The sequence below is a fragment of the Mustela lutreola genome, chromosome 14 (genome assembly GCF_030435805.1).
Source record: "Mustela lutreola isolate mMusLut2 chromosome 14, mMusLut2.pri, whole genome shotgun sequence".
Classification (NCBI taxonomy): Eukaryota; Metazoa; Chordata; class Mammalia; order Carnivora; family Mustelidae; genus Mustela; species Mustela lutreola.
Window position 1 is genome coordinate 21,815,148 of NC_081303.1, and position 23,636 is coordinate 21,838,783.

The 23,636-nt window shown below is 37.2% G+C and overlaps 1 protein-coding gene across 3 annotated transcripts in view; it reads left to right on the top strand.

Moving 5' to 3' along the window:
- HMCN1 (hemicentin 1) overlaps positions 1-23,636 on the top strand; it is a 475,982-nt gene that overhangs the window by 242,506 nt on the left and 209,840 nt on the right. For all 3 annotated transcript variants that reach the window (XM_059145201.1, XM_059145202.1, XM_059145204.1), the window contains exons 15-22: positions 1,779-1,937; positions 9,116-9,310; positions 12,062-12,157; positions 14,869-14,996; positions 16,307-16,451; positions 19,582-19,694; positions 21,620-21,779; positions 22,383-22,551. In XM_059145201.1, the coding sequence (XP_059001184.1) occupies positions 1,779-1,937; positions 9,116-9,310; positions 12,062-12,157; positions 14,869-14,996; positions 16,307-16,451; positions 19,582-19,694; positions 21,620-21,779; positions 22,383-22,551 (1,165 nt within the window). The remainder of the gene's footprint in view (positions 1-1,778; positions 1,938-9,115; positions 9,311-12,061; positions 12,158-14,868; positions 14,997-16,306; positions 16,452-19,581; positions 19,695-21,619; positions 21,780-22,382; positions 22,552-23,636) is intronic.

Consider the following 23,636-nt stretch of genomic DNA (forward strand, 5'->3'; position numbering starts at 1 on the left):
TCTATAAACATTTTTATTTTGAAAAAAGCTACTAGCTAAAAGGTCTTGATTTTATCCTCTTGTCCTTTGACATACACAAAAGAAATAGGAGAGAAGTAAATTCCAAAATTCTAAATACATTTTAGTCCAAACATTCTAATACTTCATGAACAGCGAGGTCACATCTCATTCTCCCTTAGTGGGAGGAAAGTTTATGTCAACATCATCTGTTTCTATTTATGAAAATTTCCCAGAGGCACATAGACATAGCTTTGGTTGCTTCTCTTATTCTCGCATGGTATGTAGTAGGAAGCTTAAAAGGATGATTTGGGTTCTAAATATTGGAATACTAAAAAATACTTTATTTTTGGCACTGATGGTTGCTAATATAATTTTTTTTTTCAAATTTATGGCTTCTTTGACCCCTATTACTCCCAAAATTATAAAAACAAAAAGAGAATGGCTTGTTTGTTGTCTTGAGTCTGTTGATTGGTGATTTTTATAGTATTCTAGAGAATTACTAGTTCTGGAATTCTCTCTCTGCCTTTTTTGTTGTTGTTGTTAGAGAATTACTACTGTGTTCTTCAGGGGACATGGCTACGCTAGTACTTGATATTGTGGAGAGTAATTTTTTAAGGCTTGACAAGAGCAATGGACTTCAAACTTGCAGGAAGATATTAGGACCTAAGCAAAAAGTTTGGTATCACCCTTTAACAAAAACAAACAAAAAAGCTATGAACACCAACCACTAAACATCCAGAACTGGGTTTTTTGTTTTTGTTTTTGTTTTTGTTTTTAATGAAATTGACCATCCTGGTTAATTTCATTCTTAAGAGAGCCATCACTCTAAAGGAGGAGAAATATAAATTAAGCTAAGCTTAACTTACAGATTATTTGAGGAATTGCCAGTTTTCAGAGAGAAACGGTTCTCAGGAGATTTGAGGTGCTTCAGGGACACACAGAATACACAGGTAACTCAGACACTAATTTTTGGCATCATTCTAGCTTCACACTGAGGTCGAACTCAATGTGTGGTTTCATCCTCCACACATATGTTCCCTACCCACCTCTTCTAGAAACTCACAAGTCCAACTTAAAGAACTTGGGTAAATAATACACATTTAGTAGAGGTATCCTGGGAGATTTATGTAAAACACTTCTCTCTGGCCATGGTCAGAAATTCTCATCCATTTTTTCCCTCTTCTACCAACAAGCTCTTCCCTATCTGCTCCAGATAGCTGTTGTTGCTTCTTTACCAGACATCCTCAGAAACTTCTCAGGTAGGCTCTACCTCTCCCAAGATACTATTTAACTGATAACGTTCAGCAAATGAAAACACTTGTCATTGACCAAACTAAGAACACTAACGTCTCCTAAGCACTTCCTGGCACTGAAATTCATCCTGCCACAAAGATGGTAGAAACCTTTTTCTCAAACCTTCGTCTTCCCATTACCTTCTTACCTACGTAACACTGCCATGAGGGCAGCTGTCATCTTTTCCAACCTTCCAGGGCATCTTCGAAGAGTTCATTCTTATTTGGGTACATGTTCAGTAGTAGAAAATATTTGGGGCCAGATTTTTGGCTCTAGGTTAGCCCATAGAATTATACAGACTAATAAGTCAGCTTAGGGCCAAGAAACACTTCATTCTTTCTTTGCATCAACATTGTTTAAGTGTCTATGTTGTGTTTTAAAAACCTCACAGTCTGTTTTCTTCAGCAGTTTTGAAATCAAACCAATGCCAGAGTACACTGTGTAAATACTTTAGTGTTTAATGTTTTCCCTTTGTTTTGACCTAGGGGATCTTGAGCTGAGGCCGTCAACATTCCTCATTATTGACTCTCTCTTGGGGCTTTTGAAGATTCAAGAAACTCAAGACCTGGATGCTGGTGATTATACGTGTGTAGCTGTCAATGATGCTGGAAGAGCGGCTGGGAAGATAACTCTGGATGTTGGCTGTAAGCATCCCAGCTCTGATACACACATTCGTTTTTTTCCAAGCTAAGAACTTTGAAACCATTTGAGTGAAAATATTGGTTAGAATGGACAAATTAGAGTTAACATTTCAGATTATGAATATAATGATGGTAGTACATATTTACCAAATGCTTTAGATGTGCCATGCACTCTGTTAAGAACTTATCTCATTAAGCGCTCATAGCAATCCTAAGAGGAAGATATTATAATTATCTCCATTAGATAGATAAGGAAATGGAGGTGGAACAAAGCTAAGTAGCTCGACCAGGATCACAGATCTATGGAGGGGCCGAGCCTGGGTATTTGAATCCAGATTATCTGACGTCAGAAGCTGTGGGCTTCACTGGTGTATCATCTGTTGCCAAACATTTTCTCAACAGGAGTTGGAGGACACAGAATTCCTAAGTATTAACATCTGGAGGCTAGAGATTAGACTTTGGCCCTAGACCATAATTTGGAGATGTTGATGATAGCAAAGGTAGCAGATTGTGCTTTTGCTTTAAAAAACCAAAAAAAAAAACCCCAAAAAAACAACAACCTTACTAGCAATGACTCCTCAGTGTATAAAATAAAGTACTACCTACAAATAAATGTCAATCACAATGTGAAGGATACAGCATGTGCATGACAACCATCGTTAGTTTACTCAAGAAGTTTGCTTCTCCCTCCTTTGTCTCTCCATCTCATGCTTTTTTATAAAAAGAAATTATTTTCTACACAATGTGGTAACACATGAAATAAAACAGAGCTTGCTTTGTATGAAAAAGAACCTGGCAACTTAATTTTAACAGATAATTCAAACGTTTACATCAGTTAAACTTATAAAATATGACATTTTGTTAAATTGCATTTTCATTTATGTATGATGATTTTCAGACCTCAGCTATTTCTTTTTTTAAACAAAAGTTAGGAACTATAAAGGGAATGCATATTTTTTAGAATAAAGTAATATAAAATATTTTTGTTCTATCTTAATTCTTTAAATGAATATAATGGCCCTCTAAGCTTAATATTTTGTTTTATATAAAATAATTTTTTTTCCTGAGATCTTTTCTGGTCTTTTTGCCCTGGGCTGTCTGAACACTCTACATTCTTGGTGATTAAGCCCTTGGGGTAGAATCAACAAAGCTGGAAATAGCCACAAAGACCACAGTAGAATCTGACTAGGGCACAGCAAAATGTGTTTGACCGTGACTAAATTCTGAGGTTATTAAGAGAAGTGCCTTGGAAATAAGATTGGAATCTCTGGGTGGAGGATATCTGAATCTACCAGTGAAGTTAAAATACAAGCAAACCTTTTAGGAAAGTAGGATCCAAATGAAGAGGATCACTTGATGTAGAATTCTTGTTTCTAAGAAATATACAAGTACAGTGTTTCAAATTACCAACATTTTCTAGCTCTGCTTCTCCTTCTTTCCTGCCCAGATAATTTATATCCACCCAACATTCTTCTAGAGTTGTCTAGCTCTGGAGGAAGAATGAATTAGACTGAGTAATTGTTCCCAGCAAAAAACAGAATGACACCCTCACCTCTCTCCAAGACTGTAGAAAATCTAAACCGTGTACACATTTCTTTGCTTATTTACAGCCTTTTTAATATACTCTTTTTAGCTTCTGGGCTTTCCAAGTTCTCTCTCTTTTGACTAGTGAAAAACAATGTAAATAAAGATTAGGGTTATCTATCTGGGAGTGACTTGCACTGAAATAAGAAACATCCTAAAAAATGTGTTGTATTTATCCTTCATTCCTTGAACTGAAGTTTGTTTTATCTTCACTCCTCTGCAAGATCTTCACTCTCTGTGACTTTTTCTAAAACAATGGCTCTCTCAACTTTCATCCCAGTAATCATTCTGATGGAACCATTAACATAGACTCAGTTGTTTCCTTACTGTAACCTTGATCATGAAGTTGCCAAATAACTCAATACTAATGTTAGTGCCATGCATGCATCTGTTATGCCTTAACGATCTCTTATTCACCATTAGAATTCTGATTACCTTACCTTGCAAAGTTTGGTTAGACCTGGACTGTCCACATAAAACTATGGTTATATATCCAAGCAGATACAGGGTGTAATGGCCAAGGTCCATGCAAATCACAATTGCAGTGATGGTCATGCTTTTCTCTATTAGGTCTAAAAGCAAACAACCCCCCCCCCAAAAAAAAACAAAAAACAAAAAACCAACCCAAAATTTCCTCAGAATTTACATACTGGTTAAGAGAATGGGCTTTGGAGAGAGACTGGGTTTTCTGCCTGACTTTTCATAGTACGTACCTGATAAATTACTTGTAAAGATGAAACCAGACATTATCACCTATTCACATGCGTTCAGCAAGTCAGTGGTTACCGCTGTTCCCATCTGCCTCGTGAATGGCACGTGTATCACATACACGAATTGCACAAACTTGTCATTTTGGTCATTTTGGTTCTTTCAGTCCTGAAAAACACTATATAAATGCATATAAAATAATGGCATAGCATTTAAGATTAATGGGCTTTTCATACGGAAGTCACTATTTCAAGTTGACTTTTTTTTTAAAAAGGGCCTGAGATAACTCAAGTGCTACTTTTAGTACTAGTGCGTAAAATTATTCATTTATGTTCCAAAACTATTGAGCATAATTTTAAGTAGCTGATGACTTAAAAAGAGAAACATGCCTTTATCCCTATCATGTAGCTGTTGGGCGTTCAGATCGTTTTTGTGGCCTATCATCTTACACCAATATGAGATTAAAAAAAAAAACCAATAATAAAAAAGCTGTTCAATATTATTATTGAGTTAGAGCTTCTTGTAGTGAGTCTCCTCTTTCCTGTTTCTCATTATCATGGCTCTGAGTTATGGACATTTCAGGTCAGCAGGGAAAATTATCAGTGCTTTTCATCCTTTTTTAAAAAAAAAAGAGGTAGTGAACTGTGAAGTCATTTGGAAGAGAAGAAGATTGGCTACATCAAACAAAAAGTTGGCCTGGCAGCGATTTCACTTGCAGTATTCCACACTGCTCAGGATCTTAGCCTTAGACTGTGGCTTTGTGTTCTGTGGTTTGTTAGAACCAAAATAGTGTGTTCAGCCATTTTAGGAAAGAAAATCTCTGTTTGACTAATATAATGCAAGAATTGCTTTAGTGGATATATATTTAATTACCACTTAAGGAACTAGAAAAATTTTATGGAATAGCTTTCAGAGCCACCTGGTCAACCTATGACATTTCTATTTTCAAAGTGATATGTGCCCACTGCCGTATATCTGTCAGCCAGTGACAGCAAAGCCATAGTGGGTGTTAATTCTGCAGTTCTCAAGGGGTGTGCATACAAATATTTAGGAGATCCCAGTGAGTCCAGCATGATCCTGACAGACTATATGCAGAAGCTGAAATTGAAATTAATAATAGATATATTAAATTTTGGAGCTAAGATTGAATAAATTAACTCAACAATATTTGTAAGCAATGATAGTTAATATTTTGGTGATGACTCCATGCTAAATGATTCAAGACTACCTCTTTTAACATCACCAGATAGGAAATACTATTACCTCCTTTTTGTTCATGGAGAGATTCAGACTTGGGGAGGCAAAATAATTCTCCAGTTTTATAGACAAAGAAATAATGGAACTGCCATTCGAAACCACTGAATGGGCTGGAATGTCTCTAAGCAACATGGCCTCCCCCGTCCAAGTCTCTTGTTTTGTACTACAATCACTGCTGCCCCTTCACCGGTCCCGTTAATCTGTTTACCATTCACCCAGTATAATTCACTTGGAGTCCAAATTGGCCACACTCGGGAGTAGGAAGTATTTAAAAGGTTTCTTGGCCTGGGTTAGGAGTTGCTTCATTTTTGAGGTTTGCTTGTCATTGATGCTGTCTTGGCTGTTTCCCTAGTGCCTGGTACACTCATTTGCCTTGTTTTCTGGTACCAGTTTGTATATTCCCTAACCTTTTGCTTGTCTTGTGCCTGACACTGTTCCCAAAGCTTCTTCACCACAGATGACTTCTCCTGTCTTTATTGAGTTTTATGGGTACAACCTAAACTATGTTTGTCCTTTTTCAGTCCAGTTTGTTCTTGGGTTTCTTACTTCTGAAAGTTCTGATTTGTCTCCATTTTCACCGATGGCTATGTTCTGTTGTGTCAGTGAGCTTGGGTTCCTCCCAAATATTTGGTCAATCCAGCCTACTGCATATCTTTTTGTTCTTCTGGAATTTATTTTCTGCCGCATTTTCACATCTACCTGCCCACAATCTGCAACTAATACATCCTGAGACTTTTTTATACTTAATGTCTTTTTTTCAGAAAAGAAACTGGCTCTGGAATAAATGGTTACTATCACTCTAGAGAAAAGTAACTAGCCCTTTACACCAAAGGCAAACAATGAGCTGCTTTATAAATTTTTTTCTAAATATACTTATTTTGCCTATTATTTTTATAAGTCAAGTTCCCATAAAGGTGGATTAAGAGAAATCCCACACTTCTTTTTAAAAATATGTTACTCAGTTGTGGGCTTAACTTTATTTTATTTTATTTAGGTTCAGTAAACAAGCAATAAGGTTTCTGAAGTTGCCTGTTTTCTTCCATAGTGCAAGTTCAAATGTATGGGATCAAGGTTGTGATAATCACCGTGCACTTACACACATACAAATACACACACTAGATTATTGTTGAAGTGTTTTAATATTGATTCAATAATTCACAGATATCTAGCAGCCTTGAATAATGCACAAAGTGCTATGTTAGTTGCTATAAAGGATAAAATATGGTTGCAAACATGAACTCTCTAGAGAAAAATCAAACATTAGTTTAATAAAAGGCAGAATGTGGCCATTGCCATGAGAGTGATACAGAGTGAGTTCAGAGGAAAGAAATCATGTCTGTCTGGGAGGATGAGAGATGGCACTGAGGAGGGACCTTTTGAACTGGATTAAAGAATTGTCAATATTTCAACAGCCAGAGATCAACAAGAAACATTGCATTTGAAAGGAATGGCAGTAACACGGGAGCACTTATGATATAAAAATGGTCAATCCGTGGTACACCTTGGTGGCTCAGTTGGTTCAGCGACTGCCTTCAGCTCAGGTCATGATCCTGGAGTCCCAGGATCGAGTCCCGCATTGGGCTGCCTGTTCAGCAGGGAGTCTGCTTCTCCATCTGACCCTCTCCCCTCTCATGCTCTCTCTTTCCCTCTCAAGTAAATAAATAAAATCTTAAAAAAAAAAAAAAAAAAAAAAAAAGGTCAATCCTTGTTTGGAGAAGAGTAAAGAGTTCAAATTGTCCAGAGAATAAGATTTCTGTAGGGAGATGATGGGAGATGAGGCTACTTACTTAGAGGATGTCTGTTAGCCCCACCTAATAAAAGCACTAAGGCTGCTTTGGAGACAACCATACATCGGAGTCCCAGAATTCCCAATGAGAAGGAAAGAAGTGTTCTCTGCACCCATTTTTATTAGCCTGCTAAACAACTTGACTTTGAGCAGTTGTAAGAGCCTATAGAAAAGGGGAGGCTGATAAAATGACGAAGAATTGTTACCAGCATCAATCTGGTTTTCAATCCTACCTCCACAATTCAATTCCATGTGACACTTAGCAAATTAACTATCTTGTCTCAGTTTCTTCATTTACAAAATTAGAGTAATGATAGTACTTACCCCATAAGGATATTGTGAAGATATTATGAAGATAAATGAGAAAAATCATGGAAAGCACTTTCCTTGGCTTTGTAAGTGATAGTTGAATTTCTAAGCAATATTTACCTTTGACCTTATCAAGGAGCCCTGTCTTCCCTCTTCCTCTTAGAATCCTATTTGGGCGGGGCCCTCGGGGGCTCAGTTGGTCAAGAGACCACCTATTGGTTTTGGCTCAGGTCATGATCTCGGGATTTTGAAATAGAGCCCCGACTCAGCTGAGTCTGCTTGTCCCTCTCCCTCTGGCCCTCCTGCCCCTGTAACACATCTTCTTTCTGTCTCTCTTTCTCTTTCAAATAAACAAATATAATTTTTAAAAAAGAATCCTATGAGCAGGTTTCATGAATTACCTCCAGTAGCATCCTATACGTTTTTCCCTGTCTGGTATCTCATATATCATCACTTATAAATTCTAGGGGCTAGGCATACTTGCTACCTCATCTGTTTGGGCTTGCTGACAGCTTTCTCCAATTATATTGCTTTCCCATGTTTTCCAAGTTGTCCCCATGACACTTTTTTTTTTAAGATTTTATTTATTTATTTGACAGAGAGTGAGAGAGAGATCACAAGTAGGCAGAGAGGCAGGCAGAGAGAGGAGGAAGCAGGCTCACTGCTGAGCAGAGAGCCCGATGCCGGGCTCAATCCCAGGACCCTGAAATCATGACCTGAGCTGAAGGCAGAGGCTTAACCCACTGAGCCACTCAGGCGCCCCCCATGACACATTTCTAATTCTTCCTCCAGGCTTCTGTGTTTACCTAAATTATGTGGATAACTGTAGCCTTTTGATCTATAATTTTATAATTTCTGAATCAGATTTTAACTCTAAGATATTAAGGTCTCATTATTCTCTTTTAATCAGAAACTATGATTCTCAAGTTCTAATTCCTTTAACTCAAAAATGTATTTTAGAAATGAAAGGTATTGAGAAGCAATGATCTACATGTGCTCTAGAACAAGAATATAATTTAAGATTAAATACTATTAACTGGTTACAGTGATCAATTAAAGAATGACTTCTGGTATAAATTAAGTTCCTTAAAATTTTGACAAAAAGAAGCTAAGGTTTAGTGTAAAAAATATTTCATTACAAGGCAAACTTTTTTTATAAGAAAATTCAAAGATTTGAGCAGTATGACATAAACTAAAATTGAAAACAAATTTCTAAAACAAAAGAGTCTCTTTATTTAAAGTAATCTTGTTTTAAATTCTCACTCTTAAATTCCATTCTCTTCATCATTTATCACTTTAAGTGATAAAGAAGTAGTTGAACTTCTTTGTGCTTCTCTTCATTTATAAAGCAAAAAAGAAATATCTGCTATTTCAGTGGAAGCCAGGAATACTTAAAGGGTAAACTTAAAATATTATGTAACCAATACCTTGATTCAGATTCAATCTGTTGACAGTTTAATAATGACGCTTATACTTAATGTGCCTGTACGCTATCCCAATGACCTTTTTTTGCTTATTTGCTTTAAATATCTTCTAGCACCTCCAGTTTTCATACAAGAACCTGCTGATGTTTCTGTGGAAATTGGCTCAAACGTGACATTACCTTGCTATGTCCAGGGTTATCCAGAACCAAAGATTAAATGGCAGAGATCAGACAACATGCCGATCTTCTCAAGACCCTTTTCAGTGAGTTCCATCAGCCAGCTAAGAACAGGAGCTCTCTTTATTTCAAGTAGGTTAAAGGAAATATATTTTATACAAGTATGTAGATATATATTATACCTTCATGTTCTATACATAGGGATTAGTCTGTTTAAAATTGTGAATTGATCTTGCCAACACATTTTGTGTTTATTGCATTTCCCTTTAAAAGTGTACTGAATTCTTATATTTTGGAATTGACATAAATAAGTCATATGAAACAATGTGACTTCTTCCTATCTCACTTTCTTATGCAAATGGAGTCACTTGGGCTCCCAGGTGGATAAGTGATCACATTTTATTGATTCTTGTACCAACTGCTATATAGAAAGGTAAAATGTTATGAGTTAGTTAACTTTAATGAATTTTTTTTTTGACCACTAATACATAACCATATGCATAGGGACATTATACCCTATGGAAGCTCATTGATTAAAAGTGATATTTACCTGGAGCAGAAGATTGAAAAAAAATAAAGTCAAAGACTCCAGTGTCCAAAAATTTTGCCTGTAAGTGATTAAGCATTCAGATATTTGTAAACACTTTGTACTTTTTAAAATAATGTTTAGAATGTTTGGATAGTGGCACTGGAGGGATAAAATCATTTAGTTGATTAACTGTTTTTTTAAAGAGTAATTGCATCTTTGGGGTTATTTTGTAGCATTTTAAATGTCCATTAGCCTCTTAAACTTCCAAATACAAATAAAAATAATTATAAGTGCTTAAGGATTCAGCTCTCAGCCAGGCTCTGTGGTGAAGACAGAAGCCATATGTAGGGTCCCTCATTCGGGCATTTTACAATCCACCGTCTAAGGGGATGGCCACAAAAGTACTTCTTGGGTCAGATCATGCAGGATCTGGAACGTGCAGGTGAAGAAATGCTTTTGATGAGGTAGAAAATAACACTCCAAGCTTCACTGCAGGAAAGGGCACATGAAATATTGTTTCAGATCAACCACTCTGTAAGACGGGAGAGATGAGAAGGAAAATGGAGAGGCTCACAGAGTTATGCAGGTGGGGTGATAGTAGGGATGAGAAAGGCCCAATAGGAAACAAATTGGACCTGAAACAAATCAGTTAGAGGAGATGTAGAAAGGGAAGATAAAAGAAGGTGGTGTATTGACAAGTGGTTGCCCAAGTGTCCAAATTAAATAATCTAGAAGGAAAGTAGTGATTACAAACAGTTCTCTGTTGTTTTATGAATGTCTACACAAATTAGCCTGAGAGTTAATAATAGGAAAAATAGCTTGGATAGAAACAATGTGTGCCTTATTAACCAGATGGTTTGCTGAATTTTCCTTTGCAAGTGAATATTTGCTGTTGTTCAGAGTAGACACTGCCTGAGTTTACCAGATGCCGTTCTGCAGTTAAATGCAAAAGGTTAGCAGAGGAGTAGAAGCTTTGTCACTGCTCTTTATCTGGGAGAATATGGAACTGTTTAAAATGGAAAGCTACATTTTTCTCTATCAGATCTTTTCAGGAGATTACACTGGGCTTATTTAGTTAAGATATTTGCAAAGATGACAGTCATTTCCCTATTTAAGATTTTCTGATAAGCCAACACTTGACAAGGCACCAAACTAGGTCTTTAGCTTGTCTCCTGTGTCCACATGACCTTTAACCTCGTAGTCTTCATCCTGATCCCCCAATACCTTCCTTAATTAAAAATACTTTGTCATATTCTTTTTTTTTTTTTAAAGATTTTATTTATTTATCAGAGAGAGAGGGGGGGAGAGAGTGAGCACAGGCAGACAGAATGGCAGGCAGAGGAAGAGGGAGAAGCAGGCTCCCTGCTAAGCAAGGAGCCCGATGTGGGACTCGATCCCAGGACGCTGGGATCATGACCTGAGCCGAAGGCAGCTGCTCAACCAACTGAGCCACCCAGGCGTCCCTGTCATATTCTTTTTACTGTCTCAAAATAAAGTCTATATTTTTTATCTACCTACACAGTAATAACTATTTTAACATTGAAAATGTAGTACAGAGGAAAATAAAGTAATTTTTATTGAAACCGTAGGTATTCCAATAGGTAAATCTCTACATTTATGTCTACATAAAATGTCTACCCTGGCAATGTCTACATAATGTACATTCATGTTTATGTATATCCCCACGAATTTGACAGCTCAGACATAGAAACTGGTAGATGTAATTGTCTAAAATTATAAACAAAGTCATCAAATCCATGGATTTCCAGCAGGATCTTCAAAACTCTTACTGGACTTGGGATAATTGTTCCTTTCATGAATCTGCCCACCCCCCCGTATGGCCTTTCCAGTTTTTGTTAGTGCCAACATACTCCCCCATCACTGAGCCAACTAAAAAAAAATCTCTCTTGCAAACCTTCCGAATGCCCCCAGGGTGCTGCAGCAGGACACCTTGGTAGTGCAGCTTTCTATTCTTTGCACAGACCTTGATTTTTCAATTTATGCTTTTATCTTTGCAGCCCAAATTGGGCTTGGACTGCCCTTCCCCCTATTCTACCTGCTATTTATTTACCTGCTTGTATCCTACCTCCTCTGCAGCTCCTCCCCCAAGTCCTCTACATGCCCTCAGTCTCTTTTGTCTCTGTGCTCCCACAGCTCATTGCTTGACATGCATATTACAGTATTAATCACACTGTGCTATGATTGTTGGTTTTATGTATGTCTCCTCTCCTGGAGTGGGAACTGCCAGAGGACAGCACCTACGCATTTTCCACCCACAGGTCTCTGCACTGTGCCTGGCACATAGTTGTGCTTCATAGATGGTCCTGAATGAGTAAATGATCTCTTCTTTTTAGATATATGGGCCAATGATAAAGGAACCTACATTTGTGAAGCTGAAAACCAGTTTGGAAAGGTCCAGTCCCAGACAACAGTAACAGTGACAGGACTTGGTAAGATCAATTAGGTGCTTTGATATCATGCTCATCTGAGTCATTAGACTTCTTTTCCTACATCACCTCTTGCCTTTGCCACTTCAAACAAACAAACAAACAAACAAAAAACAGGTAAATATTTGACTACTAAATTAGTTTTCTGTCCCCCACCCTATTTCATATTTCATGGGATACTAAAACTAGAAATAACCTTACATATCATCTGTTCTAAGTTCCTTATCTTCCGTTTGAAGAAATGAACGTCAACTTGAATAAATTGATTTAAGTCTATTTTTTTTAATTTCTTATTTATTTTTTTAAAGGTTTTTATTTATTTATTTATTTGACAGAAAGAAATCACAAGTAGATGGAGAGGCAGGTAGAGAGAGAGAGAGAGGGAAGCAGACTCCCTGCTGAGCAGAGAGCCTGATGCGGGACTCGATCCCAGGACCCTGAGATCATGACCCGAGCCGAAGGCAGCGGCTCAACCCACTGAGCCACCCAGGCACCCTGATTTAAGTCTAAATAGAAATACATACATATACACATTAGAGTCATGACATCTTTTTTTAAATTATTTTTATTAACATATAATGTATTATTTGCCCCAGGGGTACAGGTCTGTGAATCATCAGGCTTACACATTTCACAGCGCTCACCATAGCACATACCCTCCCCAATGTCCATCACCCAACCACCAAATCCCTACCCTCCTGCCCTCCCCAGCAATCCTCAGTTTGTTTCATGAGATTAAGAGTCTCTTATGGTTTGTCTCCCTCCGGATCCCATCTTGTTTCATTTTTTTTCCTTCCCTATCCCCACAATGCCCCGCCCTGCCTCTCAAATTTCTCATATCAGAGAGATCATTTGATAATTATCTTTCTCTGATTGACTTATTTCACTCAGCATAATACCCTCTAGTTCTATCCACGTGATTGCAAATAGCAAGATTTCATTTCTTTTGATGGCTGCATAGTATTCCATTGTGTGTGTGTGTGTGTGTGTGTGTGTGTGTGTGTGTATACCACATCTTTTTTATCCATTCATCTGTTGATGGACATCTTGGTTCTTTCCATAGTTTGGCTATTGTGGACATTGCTGCTATAAACATTTGGGTGCATGTGCCCCTTTGGATCCCTACATTTGTATCTTTAGGATAAATACCCAGTAGTGTGATTGCTGGGTCATAGGGTAGCTCTATTTTCAACTTTTTGAGGAACCTCCATGCTGTTTTCCAGAGTGGCTGCACCAGCTTACATTCCCACCAGAAGCTTAGGAGGGCTCCCCTTTCTCCGCATCCTCGCCAACATCTATAATTTCCTGACTTGTTAGTTTTAGTCATTCTGACTGGTGTGAGGTGGTATCTCATTGTGGTTTTGATTTTTATTTCCCTGAATGGCATTCTTTTCTGATTCCCTTTTTTACATTTCTCATTTTAAGTCCACATGAAATTATTTTTAGATATAACGTGAAGTAAGGATACAATATCATTTATTTCCAAGTGGTTGGGCATTTGTTTTGGTATCTTTTATTGAATATTCTCTTCCCACTGATTAAAATACCCTTTTGGTCACATGTTAAATTCATATTCCTATTTCTATTCCTTGGAATTCGACTTATGCACTAGTACTACATTGTCTAAATTATTACAGCATTTAATGTAAATGTAAGTAAATGTAAATGTAAATTTAAAGTGAATGCTAAACAGCACCTGTTTCTTATTCATATGCAATTATAAAATTTTTTCTATGTCTCCCTTTATGCATCTACATATTTAAGTTTTCCAAATAGAATATCTAGAGTCTTTGCTTTGATTTGTTTTAAATTTATTAATTCCTAGAAAAGAACATATTTACATCTAAGAGAGTATACCTCCTTTTATTTGTTTGACCTGTTATGATAGCCTCCTCATTGATCTCATCCTTTCTGGTCTTTCCCTTTTCCTGTAAGTCTTAGTCACAGTGTGCAGAGTAATATTTCTGGAGAATTTTTCTGATGATCCCACTTTTTAAATTTATAAGTGCTCTCGGTCTCTTTCCATTTGTCCATTGGATACATTGCACATATCTTAGCTTGGTATTTCTGGCCTTCCATGCCATAGATTAATTCTTTTTTACTTTCTCTACTTCTATACTATTATCTACCCTCTCTTTTTTTTTAATAATTTAATTTTTTAAAATTTTTTCAGTGTTCCAAGATTCATTGCTGATGCACCACACCCAGTGCTCCATGCTGCAATACGTGCCCTCCTTAATACCCATCAACAGGCTCACCCATCCCCTCCAAACCCTCAGTTTGTTTCTCAGAGTTCACAGTCTCTCATGGTTCATCTCTCCCTGATTTCCCCCAACTCCCTTCTCCTCTCCATTTCCCCATGTCTTCCATGTTATTCCTTATGCTCCACAACTAAGTGAAACCATATGATAATTGACTCTCTCTGCTTGATTTATTTCACTTCCAGTCCCATCCTTGTTGATACAAAATTTGGGTATTGTATCAACATGGACGGCACTGGAAGAGATTATGCTGAATGAAATAATCTGCCCTCTTGCCATTCTCTCTTCTTAGAAGGGTCTTTTATCTCTGCCTTTGAATTCAAACCCATTTATACTTAAAAATCTTATTCTTGAAAATTCAGCTTTTTAAAGAGGATAATCTTGGCCTGTAAGGATGTTTGTCTTCCTTTTGGGTAAGATTGAGTTGATAATACCTGTTTCTGTCTGTCTCAGTTGCTCCACTTATTGGAATCAGCCCTTCAGTGACCAGTGTCATTGAAGGACAGCAGCTTACTTTGCCTTGTGCTCTGTTGGCTGGAAATCCCATTCCAGAACGTCGGTGGATTAAGAATTCAGCCATGGTAAGAACATTTTAAATCCATGCATTCACATTTCTAATTTTCTTGTGTAAGAGACAATTTATTCCAACCATTGAAATTTCAATTTAATAAATATACAAAAATACAAAGAAAAACTTTTTTAGTGTTAACATGTTTATGCAGTTTACATTATTTCAGAATTAATAAGATGGAAAAAGAGCCAATGGTGTGATTTTTATAGTTTTGCATTAAATTCAATGCAACTAATAAACTTCAGAATATGTACAAAGTGAAACAAATATAAAATTATTTTATAGCCTTTAAATATTTTTATATCCTTTTTGTAGGATATAATAAATACTGATATTTTCATAAAATTCTTTCATTTATTAATCTTTATTATTTTTATTATTTAATAATTTCAAACATTATATATTTTATCATGAACTATTTGGACATGTGGATCTATTTTGTGTCTTTTTTTTTCAGTGTATAACTTTGGCTTATGAAAGGATTTGAAAAAATTGTCATGGTTCTATAAAATTTTTTGCAAACATGCTATCTCTGGCAATAAATTTTCATGTAGATAAGAGCACTTTTCCTTCCATTTTCCAGGGTAGTTAGGCTCACTCTCTTTTTGAAGTGCTAATTAGAAGTGAACTGACTCCTTGGAATAAGATGTGAAATTGTTCATATTTGCATAAAATCCTGAGGATAATTAGTAGACCTCACTCAATAATTAAATGCCCTTATAAAAAAGGATGATACTGTTTGAGCACAAAGGTATCCTGTGATTGAACAAAATGCATAAATGGCAGTTAGAGTGATCATTTTTAACAGAAAATATTGCAGACCTTCTCTGACACAGTTCCTATATCATACATTGCCTCTAATATTTGTATCTTTCACTGAAAAAGGTAAGTGTTGAAATGAATCACATTCTCTCAACTTGAATGACTGCCTGTTTGCCAAAATGAAAATATCAAATAACTTGCAAGTGGTACTATACGCTTCTTGAAAAACAACAAATTAGTAAAAAGTAAAAGTCATTAGTGGAATTTGGGTCCTGAGTGATACCAGAAATCTCAGAGACATAAAATAGAGACATCACTTGTTTCCTGTCAAGTGTTGTCTCCATTTTGTTCCTTTTTCCAGCATAATATTTGGTGGTTTATCAGGAGGACATATAATAGATTCTACTCTTTGTAACATTTTATGCTCATCATTTTTCCCTTAAGGGTGTTAAAATATTTTGTTATAAGACATTTAATAACCCAGTTGGAAAAAAAAAATCTGGTTTTGGCTTAGGGAACATTAGCTTTTAAATTAAATATGACTTTTTTTTCTTTAAGTTGGTCCAAAATCCTTACATCACTGTACGCAGTGACGGGAGTCTCCATATTGAAAGAGTTCGCCTTCAGGATGGAGGCAAATATACTTGTGTGGCCAGTAATGTTGCTGGAACCATTAACAAAACTACCACTGTGGATGTACATGGTAAGAGACACACCCGTTGTAATTCTTTCCAAACCATGTTCAAAGCTAGGTTTATGTCTCTAAATCAAATAACTCTGTCTTCTAGTTGTAAGAAGTAGACTTTTCCCCTAATTGTTATTCTTAACAGAAAGCCTTATTTCTTGAACACTATTTACATTGTTAAAGCTGTTTTCAGAATTCCCTTTCCTACATACACAAAAAGGCTTTATTGGGAGTCACCAGCTGAGTCTGGCCAAGGGCTTTTGTAAGTGGTTTCTTAATTGATAAAAGTGAACTGAGTTCTCAAAGAGTTATGTTTAAAAATACATTTTAATTTCAGGCAAGCTGAACTTATTATTCCATCCAAATTGCCTTTTTTTTTTGGATTGTGCAACAAGCATGTTCTTACTAATGACCCCTTTGTGTGTTAGCTAGAAATGACCTAAACGTTTCTAAAGGCCACCTCATGTGCTCCAAACAGTCTTTTCGCATGTTAGATAATCTAAAAGGTCACAAATAAGAAAATCCAAAAGCTATCTTTTTTCGTTCGTGACTAACAGTCACGAACTTTTTACATCTCAATAAATAAGTGACAACTTCATAGTTTAAGAAGTTGTCATAAGGGTTTTTTAAAAATATTTTCTTTAAAGACTTTGCAGCATTGCTTTAAGTGTGGCATTAAAAAATAGTTCTGTGTACAGAGATGAAAGTAACACAGAACATTTGTTTTTAGTAAATTCATCCTTTTTTTAGGACATGAATTGGAGAATCCGGTAATTTCCACATTTTGCTTGGTCTATTGAAATTATCAGTGGATACAGACCGTCTTCTTTTTTTTAATGTCTGTGTCTCATTGTAAATAGCCTCTTCTGTCTCTCAATCTTATACCAGCCCCCACCAACATTGCGTGAGATATTCTTGAAGAAATACTATTTTAAAGAAACATTAAAGTAACACTAAATTACAGTCTAAAAGAATAAATGCATAATACCAGATTGAATACAATCATATACAATACAAAACTATATACAAAAAAATACAATTTATTTTTAGAGCAAAATCAGTCCATCAATTTCCTAGAAGGTGCTTGGGGACTGCCTTGAGAATCTAGTATAGAAATATAATCATGTCATCTCCATAGAATATTGTGTTGAGGAGGATTCTGAGGTAAATTTTTACTTGAGTGGAAGAGAGATGTGATTAGCTGGGATGTCACCCAGATCAGAGGAGCAAGGAGACAGATGAACCAGTGATGTGGTTTATCATGACACACTAAATGTTGATGATTAAAAGCTAAAAAGATCACTTCACAACATATTTCATCCATCTTAAGTGAAATTAAATGAGTAACTGTTTTAGTTACTAAGGTTAAAAAAACCCAACCCAGACATTTGACAGGAACTAAACCAAGCAACCATTCAGCCAACAGGTTAGTTTTTGAGTTGGATGTGACACAGCATCACAAGTTCTCTATACCTCCGTAGGCATGTTAATTAGCACTGACATGCCTTCATGACTCTGCCTTGCCCCTTTTAAGAATACTCATTAAAATCTCACAAAACAAACTGAGGATTGCTGGGGGGAGGGGGGTTGAGAGAAGGGGGGTGGGGTTATGGACATTGGGGAGGGTATGTGCTTTGGTGAGTGCTGTGAAGTGTGTAAAACTGGCAATTCACAGACCTGTACCCCTGGGATAAAAATATATGTTTATAAAAAAAAAAATTAAAAAAAAAAAAAGCTCTCAATGACCAGTTCTTAAAAGGATAAATTAATGCATGCAAATATAGATGTAAGTTAAAATGGAAAACTACTCACTTGTCATCTTGATTTAGGTAGGTGGAAATCTGGAAAGAAATAGCCCTTCCACAGACAGATGTCGTCAGATTTGAAAATGCCTAAATTTGCCACTTCCCCTAATAACTGTCAAACTCAGTATGCATTTAAGAAAATGGCTTATTCTATATGGCCATAAAATTATGGTAGAGTTGAGAGTCGACTCTTCCATGATGATTCTAGAATTAGAGAGTAGCCTGACGTAGAGAGTATCTAGAATTTTTTTGACAATTTTTTAAAAGAGGAAATTATCTAAGGAATAAACCCAGCCTTGGGAAAATACCAGTATGTAGCACAGCCTTCCAGGGATGTTTATGCACAGAAGTCTCTGGTGTCCCTTGTTCTGGCAAACTTCTCCTCCCAGGTAGCTGTGATAATTCTAGAGAAACTTGTCTCAAAAGCAAGAGCTTTAGTAAGTGCATGAGCCCTGGGGAGCCATTCCACTTTCATCTTTCCAGGGGAAGGAAAAGAAATGCCTGGTGTGTATCGGGCTCGTGCTGTGTTCGTTGTGCTATGTTAAGAACTTTCATGTATGGGAACTTCGTTAATCAAATTTATTATTTTGAGAAAATTGAGTATAGATAATTTTTCATATGCTAGTTGCCTGTGATTAATCGAGATATGCACAGAATGGAATCATTAACAGTCTTCCTTTTCCTTTTGCTTCTGCTCATATAATGTTAATTCTTCAGTTGCTTTCTAAAGTCCAAAGGTATGTTATTCTTTTTAGTGAAAACTACTGACTTAGAATCCTGTATTTTAGTCTTTTAAATGTAAACGCATAAGGCCTTGCAAGTTTCATTGTTGAATTTCTTTTAAGAAAACATATCCTTCTTTCTGGGTTAAATTTAGTAGCTTGTTTAGCAATGCTTGTGAATAGGCAGATATTAAATGTGTAGTGGTTAAACAGTCCATCTCTCCAGCAGTGGGCTTACGTCAGCTCTTTGCAGCCTAATGGGTAATGGACAATGATGAAAATTATGGTTAAATGTGTAAATGTTCGGATGTAATTCCCTCTTGAGTTTCCAGGAAAACATGGATTTTCTTCAGTCTTACTTTTGGTAGGAAAGTTAACTTGCTATGCATAATTCACTACTTGACTTTAAGTTAATATTTTATTAAAGTCATCAGATTAGAGTTACTGTATTTACTCTTACAAGTTACTCTACATTTTATTTACTCTTACAAGTTACTCTACATTTTGATCAGAAAATGTTGTCTTAGCTGGTTTTTATGAATACACAATGTATTCTAAAATCATGTAACTTTAAATGGAAGAACAGATGCTCAGACTCTGAATATTGCCTCCTATTTTCAGTCCTGCCAACCATTCAGCACGGGCAGCAGGTACTCAGCACAATTGAAGGCATTCCAGTGACTCTACCATGCAAAGCAAGTGGAATTCCCAAGCCGTCCATCATCTGGTCCAAGGTAAATGACCTACTCAGAGGTGTTTGTTAATGTTACGTGTTATCACAGTGTTTGAATATTTTTTGTCATACACGGGACTTGTGACTGTCCCGTAGAATTTTAAAAAAAGGAAAACCCATGCAGTCGTACCACTTGGAAGGGACCTTAAAATGTCCTTAGTACAGTCACACCTGATGCTGGAGTAACATTAACACAACAGTGAACGCTAACGTAACGCCTTCTGTATACCAGGAGCTTTTCTAAATCTTTTTTTTTTTATTATTTATTTATTTATTTATTTTTTAAAGATTTTATTTATTTATTTGACAGAGAGAAATCACAAGTAGGCAGAGAGGCAGACAGAGAGAGAGAGAGAGGAGGAAGCAGGCTCCCTGCAGAGCAGAGAGCCCGATGCGGGACTCGATCCCAGGACCCTGAGATCATGACCTGAGCCGAAGGCAGCGGCTTAACCACTGAGCCACCCAGGCACCCGCAGGAGCTTTTCTAAACACTTAGCATGTTTGTAGCAGAGCCTTGTCTACCTGTGCCACATCCCCGCAGCCGCTGTGATTTCAGCGCAACTCGGGTGGACAGCTCCGTGCACGCGGCCGGAGTCCCACTTCCTGCGTGTGTCTCTCTAGGTTTTGGAATCAGGGCTTTCTCCAGAGTCCCACAAGGCCACTCAGCCTGCTCTTGGGTAGCTGAGAAGTGTAGGGGCATTAACAACTTGGGGGGCAGGTGTCCTTTATAAATCACCTGCTTCTCATCCATCAGAATACTTCTGAGTTTCTTCACACAGTTTCTCAACGGATCCCAGCACTTGGAAGCTTATCAGCCCAGCCACAGGGGAAATAAGAACACTGAAATCTTTTTAACTTTCCTTCCTTGTGTGCCTCACTCCCCCGCCCACCTGCTTGAGCCTCTGGGGATCACTTTCCAACTAAACTTCTTGCCCTCAAATCTTTGTCTTAGACCCTTTCTTTTAGGAAGGCAAAATAAGACATATACAAACTCATTTATTCCCCTCTGTGTCCCTATCATGAAGTTGTCCAGCTTTTACTTGTCTTCTTGCAAAGAGGAAAAACCCATTTGCTAAGGAAGTCCTTTTCATCTTTGAACAGTCATGAAGATAGCATGTATTTTCTGTAAATTAATTTAAATCTGACAGCTATAAGTAATATAAAATGATGGCATAATAACAAAATGTGGCATTTGTATAATTAGTACTACAACCCAAGCATTTTAACATAGCATCTAATTTTATATATCTACAAAGCTCTGAAATATAAAGTAGGTACTGACATCTGGAAGTTAAATAAAAAGGTTAAGCTTTCTGCATTCTGGACACAAAAACCCAGTGCTGTAGCTGATCCCCAAACTCTACAGTGTCTGGTACTATAAAGAAGTTTAATGCATTTTAGGAAAACATAAAAATGAAAGGCCAGGGTGGCCTGTGTGCCATGATAAAACATGAAGGTTAAGAAAGAATTAGGGCTCCAGAGCCTAATTGCCAGGGTTCAAGTCCCAGAACTACTACAGACTGACTGTTATTCCACATCATCCCCAGCCTTTATTATTTTCATCTATAAAATGGGAGATTATGGTAGTTCCTGCTCAGATGATTGTTTTGAACATGAAAATAGTTAATTCATGTGATGTGCTCAAAACTGTGCATGGTTAGCGTATGACTATCCCATTCATTATTATTACCATTATTCGCACCATTTTTAAGTAGCTCTGGAACAAAGGGGACATGGTTCAGTGTGTCAAAATACTGCCTTTGCTTTCTTTGCTCTAATTTTCGTACAAATAACTTAAGTCAAATTAGCATTTTTCAAAAATCTAGTATTTTCCCCCATGGAGATCTTTTTTTTCCTCTCTTCCTTTTCCAGACATGAAGTCACTCCTTCATTATCTTAAAAAAACCTCTTTGTTGTGTTTCACAGAAAGGTGAGCTGATCTCCACCAGCAGTGCTAAGTTTTCCGCAGGGGCTGACGGAAGTTTGTATGTGTCCTCACCTGGGGGTGAAGAGAGTGGGGAGTACATCTGCACCGCCACCAATGCGGCCGGCTACGCCAAAAGGAAAGTGCAGCTGACCGTCTACGGTGAGAGCCCCCGGAGGAGTGTTTTCCTTTGACATGTCTGCCGGTGCCAAAACTCACATTTCTCTCCCAAATCATATTAGCAGGGGCTGTTCTCCTAAAGTGAACTGCATTTTACAAAAATGCATTTTTACTGCCAACCACCATTTCTTCTACTGAGATTCTTATTTAAAGGGAGAGTAATTGTATAGCCATTCGGAAAAATTTTATGGTGTTTTCCTGAGGAGTAGGCTTACTGCACCCAAGCAGCTTCAGAAACACCCCTTAGTTAAAATCCCCTCGCAAAGCCAAACCTCAGCTATGCCTCGGTGAGCACTCTGCCCTGAGGAATTCCTTGTACAAGTGGCAGATTCTCGAAGGGCATTTCAGCTGACCTCTTCATTATGTTCTGAAAGGAAGAACTAAAAAGGGAAACTCTCTGGTCATTTTCCTTTCAGCTCTCGCTATAAATACATGAATGGAAAGTTTTAGAGATGCCCTGAAACTTTGGAACGCACAGCAACATCTTTTTGTACATTTTTAAAGAATATTAGTAATACGCATTTGAATGTAAGGTAACTGTTTTCAATGTACTCTCTCCCTTCCAAAAACATGTGTTTATTTTAGTAAGGCCCAGAGTGTTTGGAGATCAACGAGGACTGTCCCAAGATAAGCCTGTTGAGATCTCCGTCCTTGCAGGGGAAGAGGTGACACTTCCATGTGAAGTGAAGAGCTTACCCCCACCCGTCATCACCTGGGCCAAAGAGACCCAGCTCATCTCTCCGTTCTCTCCAAGGTAGGGGATCGGGGACGGACCTCGACACGGAAAAACAATCTCTTGGGGCAGATGGGTATACCTACTTAGGTTTACAGATGTTTCAAAAAATGATTTTTAAATGTGAGATAATTCACGCATGTACCTGAACCTACAGCAAATACATGTATACCTTCTAAATCACTCTTTAATATCAGAAACGCTAACACCCTACTTTGACGTAATTTCCCACAGGTGCCTCTACAGGGTAGTTACTGAAATGGAGCATATTTCTATGTAGATCTGGTTAGCACAAATGCATAGAACACATAGAATCTCATTAAGTCCACAATAAGTCCTCTAATGACTAAGATTTTACTTTCATTAGATGGTTTTGTAAAAATTTTCTTGATTAAAACCTTAGACATTTAAAGGCCCACCGAGACCATAATTGGATAGGCTAATAATCTGATAGGCTAAATTTGGTAGATGTGGAAACCAAAACACCAGAGCCTTTAAGGTACTACCTTTGTTGCCCTGCAAGTACAAGGTTGAATTTACCTCCACCACTTAAAGTTCGCCTGAAACTTTTGGCAATTTTTTTCAGTGGCCCTCTGAACCTTAGATTTCTTATTTATGAAATGGAGTTGATCTTTACCTGCAAGATAATGTATATTCCACACACCCCTGTCTCTAGTTCTCAAGGAGTAGTAGCAGTTACTATTTTAACTCAGTATCATGCCAGAAGCTACTGGTGGAATAAGAATTATAGTCTCTAGCTGTGTCTGTTAAGCTTACTGATGTATAGTTATGAAGCTAGATATTTATGCTACCACTGGTGAGGGTAAAAAAGACAATTAAAGAACTACTTTACATAAACTTACTCTTTCTTTGAAAAATAATTTGCTTTGGATATTTTTGAGTGAAAGAAATACCGTATTACAAATACAGTTAACATTTCCTTGTTTTCTTCCCCAACCCCTTGTCTCCCTTTCCAGAGGCAAATACTGCCACAAACAACACATGCCTCCCATGCAACCATTCTAAAACTGTATAGGATCTTGTTTTCTATGTTTTTAATTTTGTGTGTCTGTTTTCAATTTGCCATGTAACATATTACCTATTAT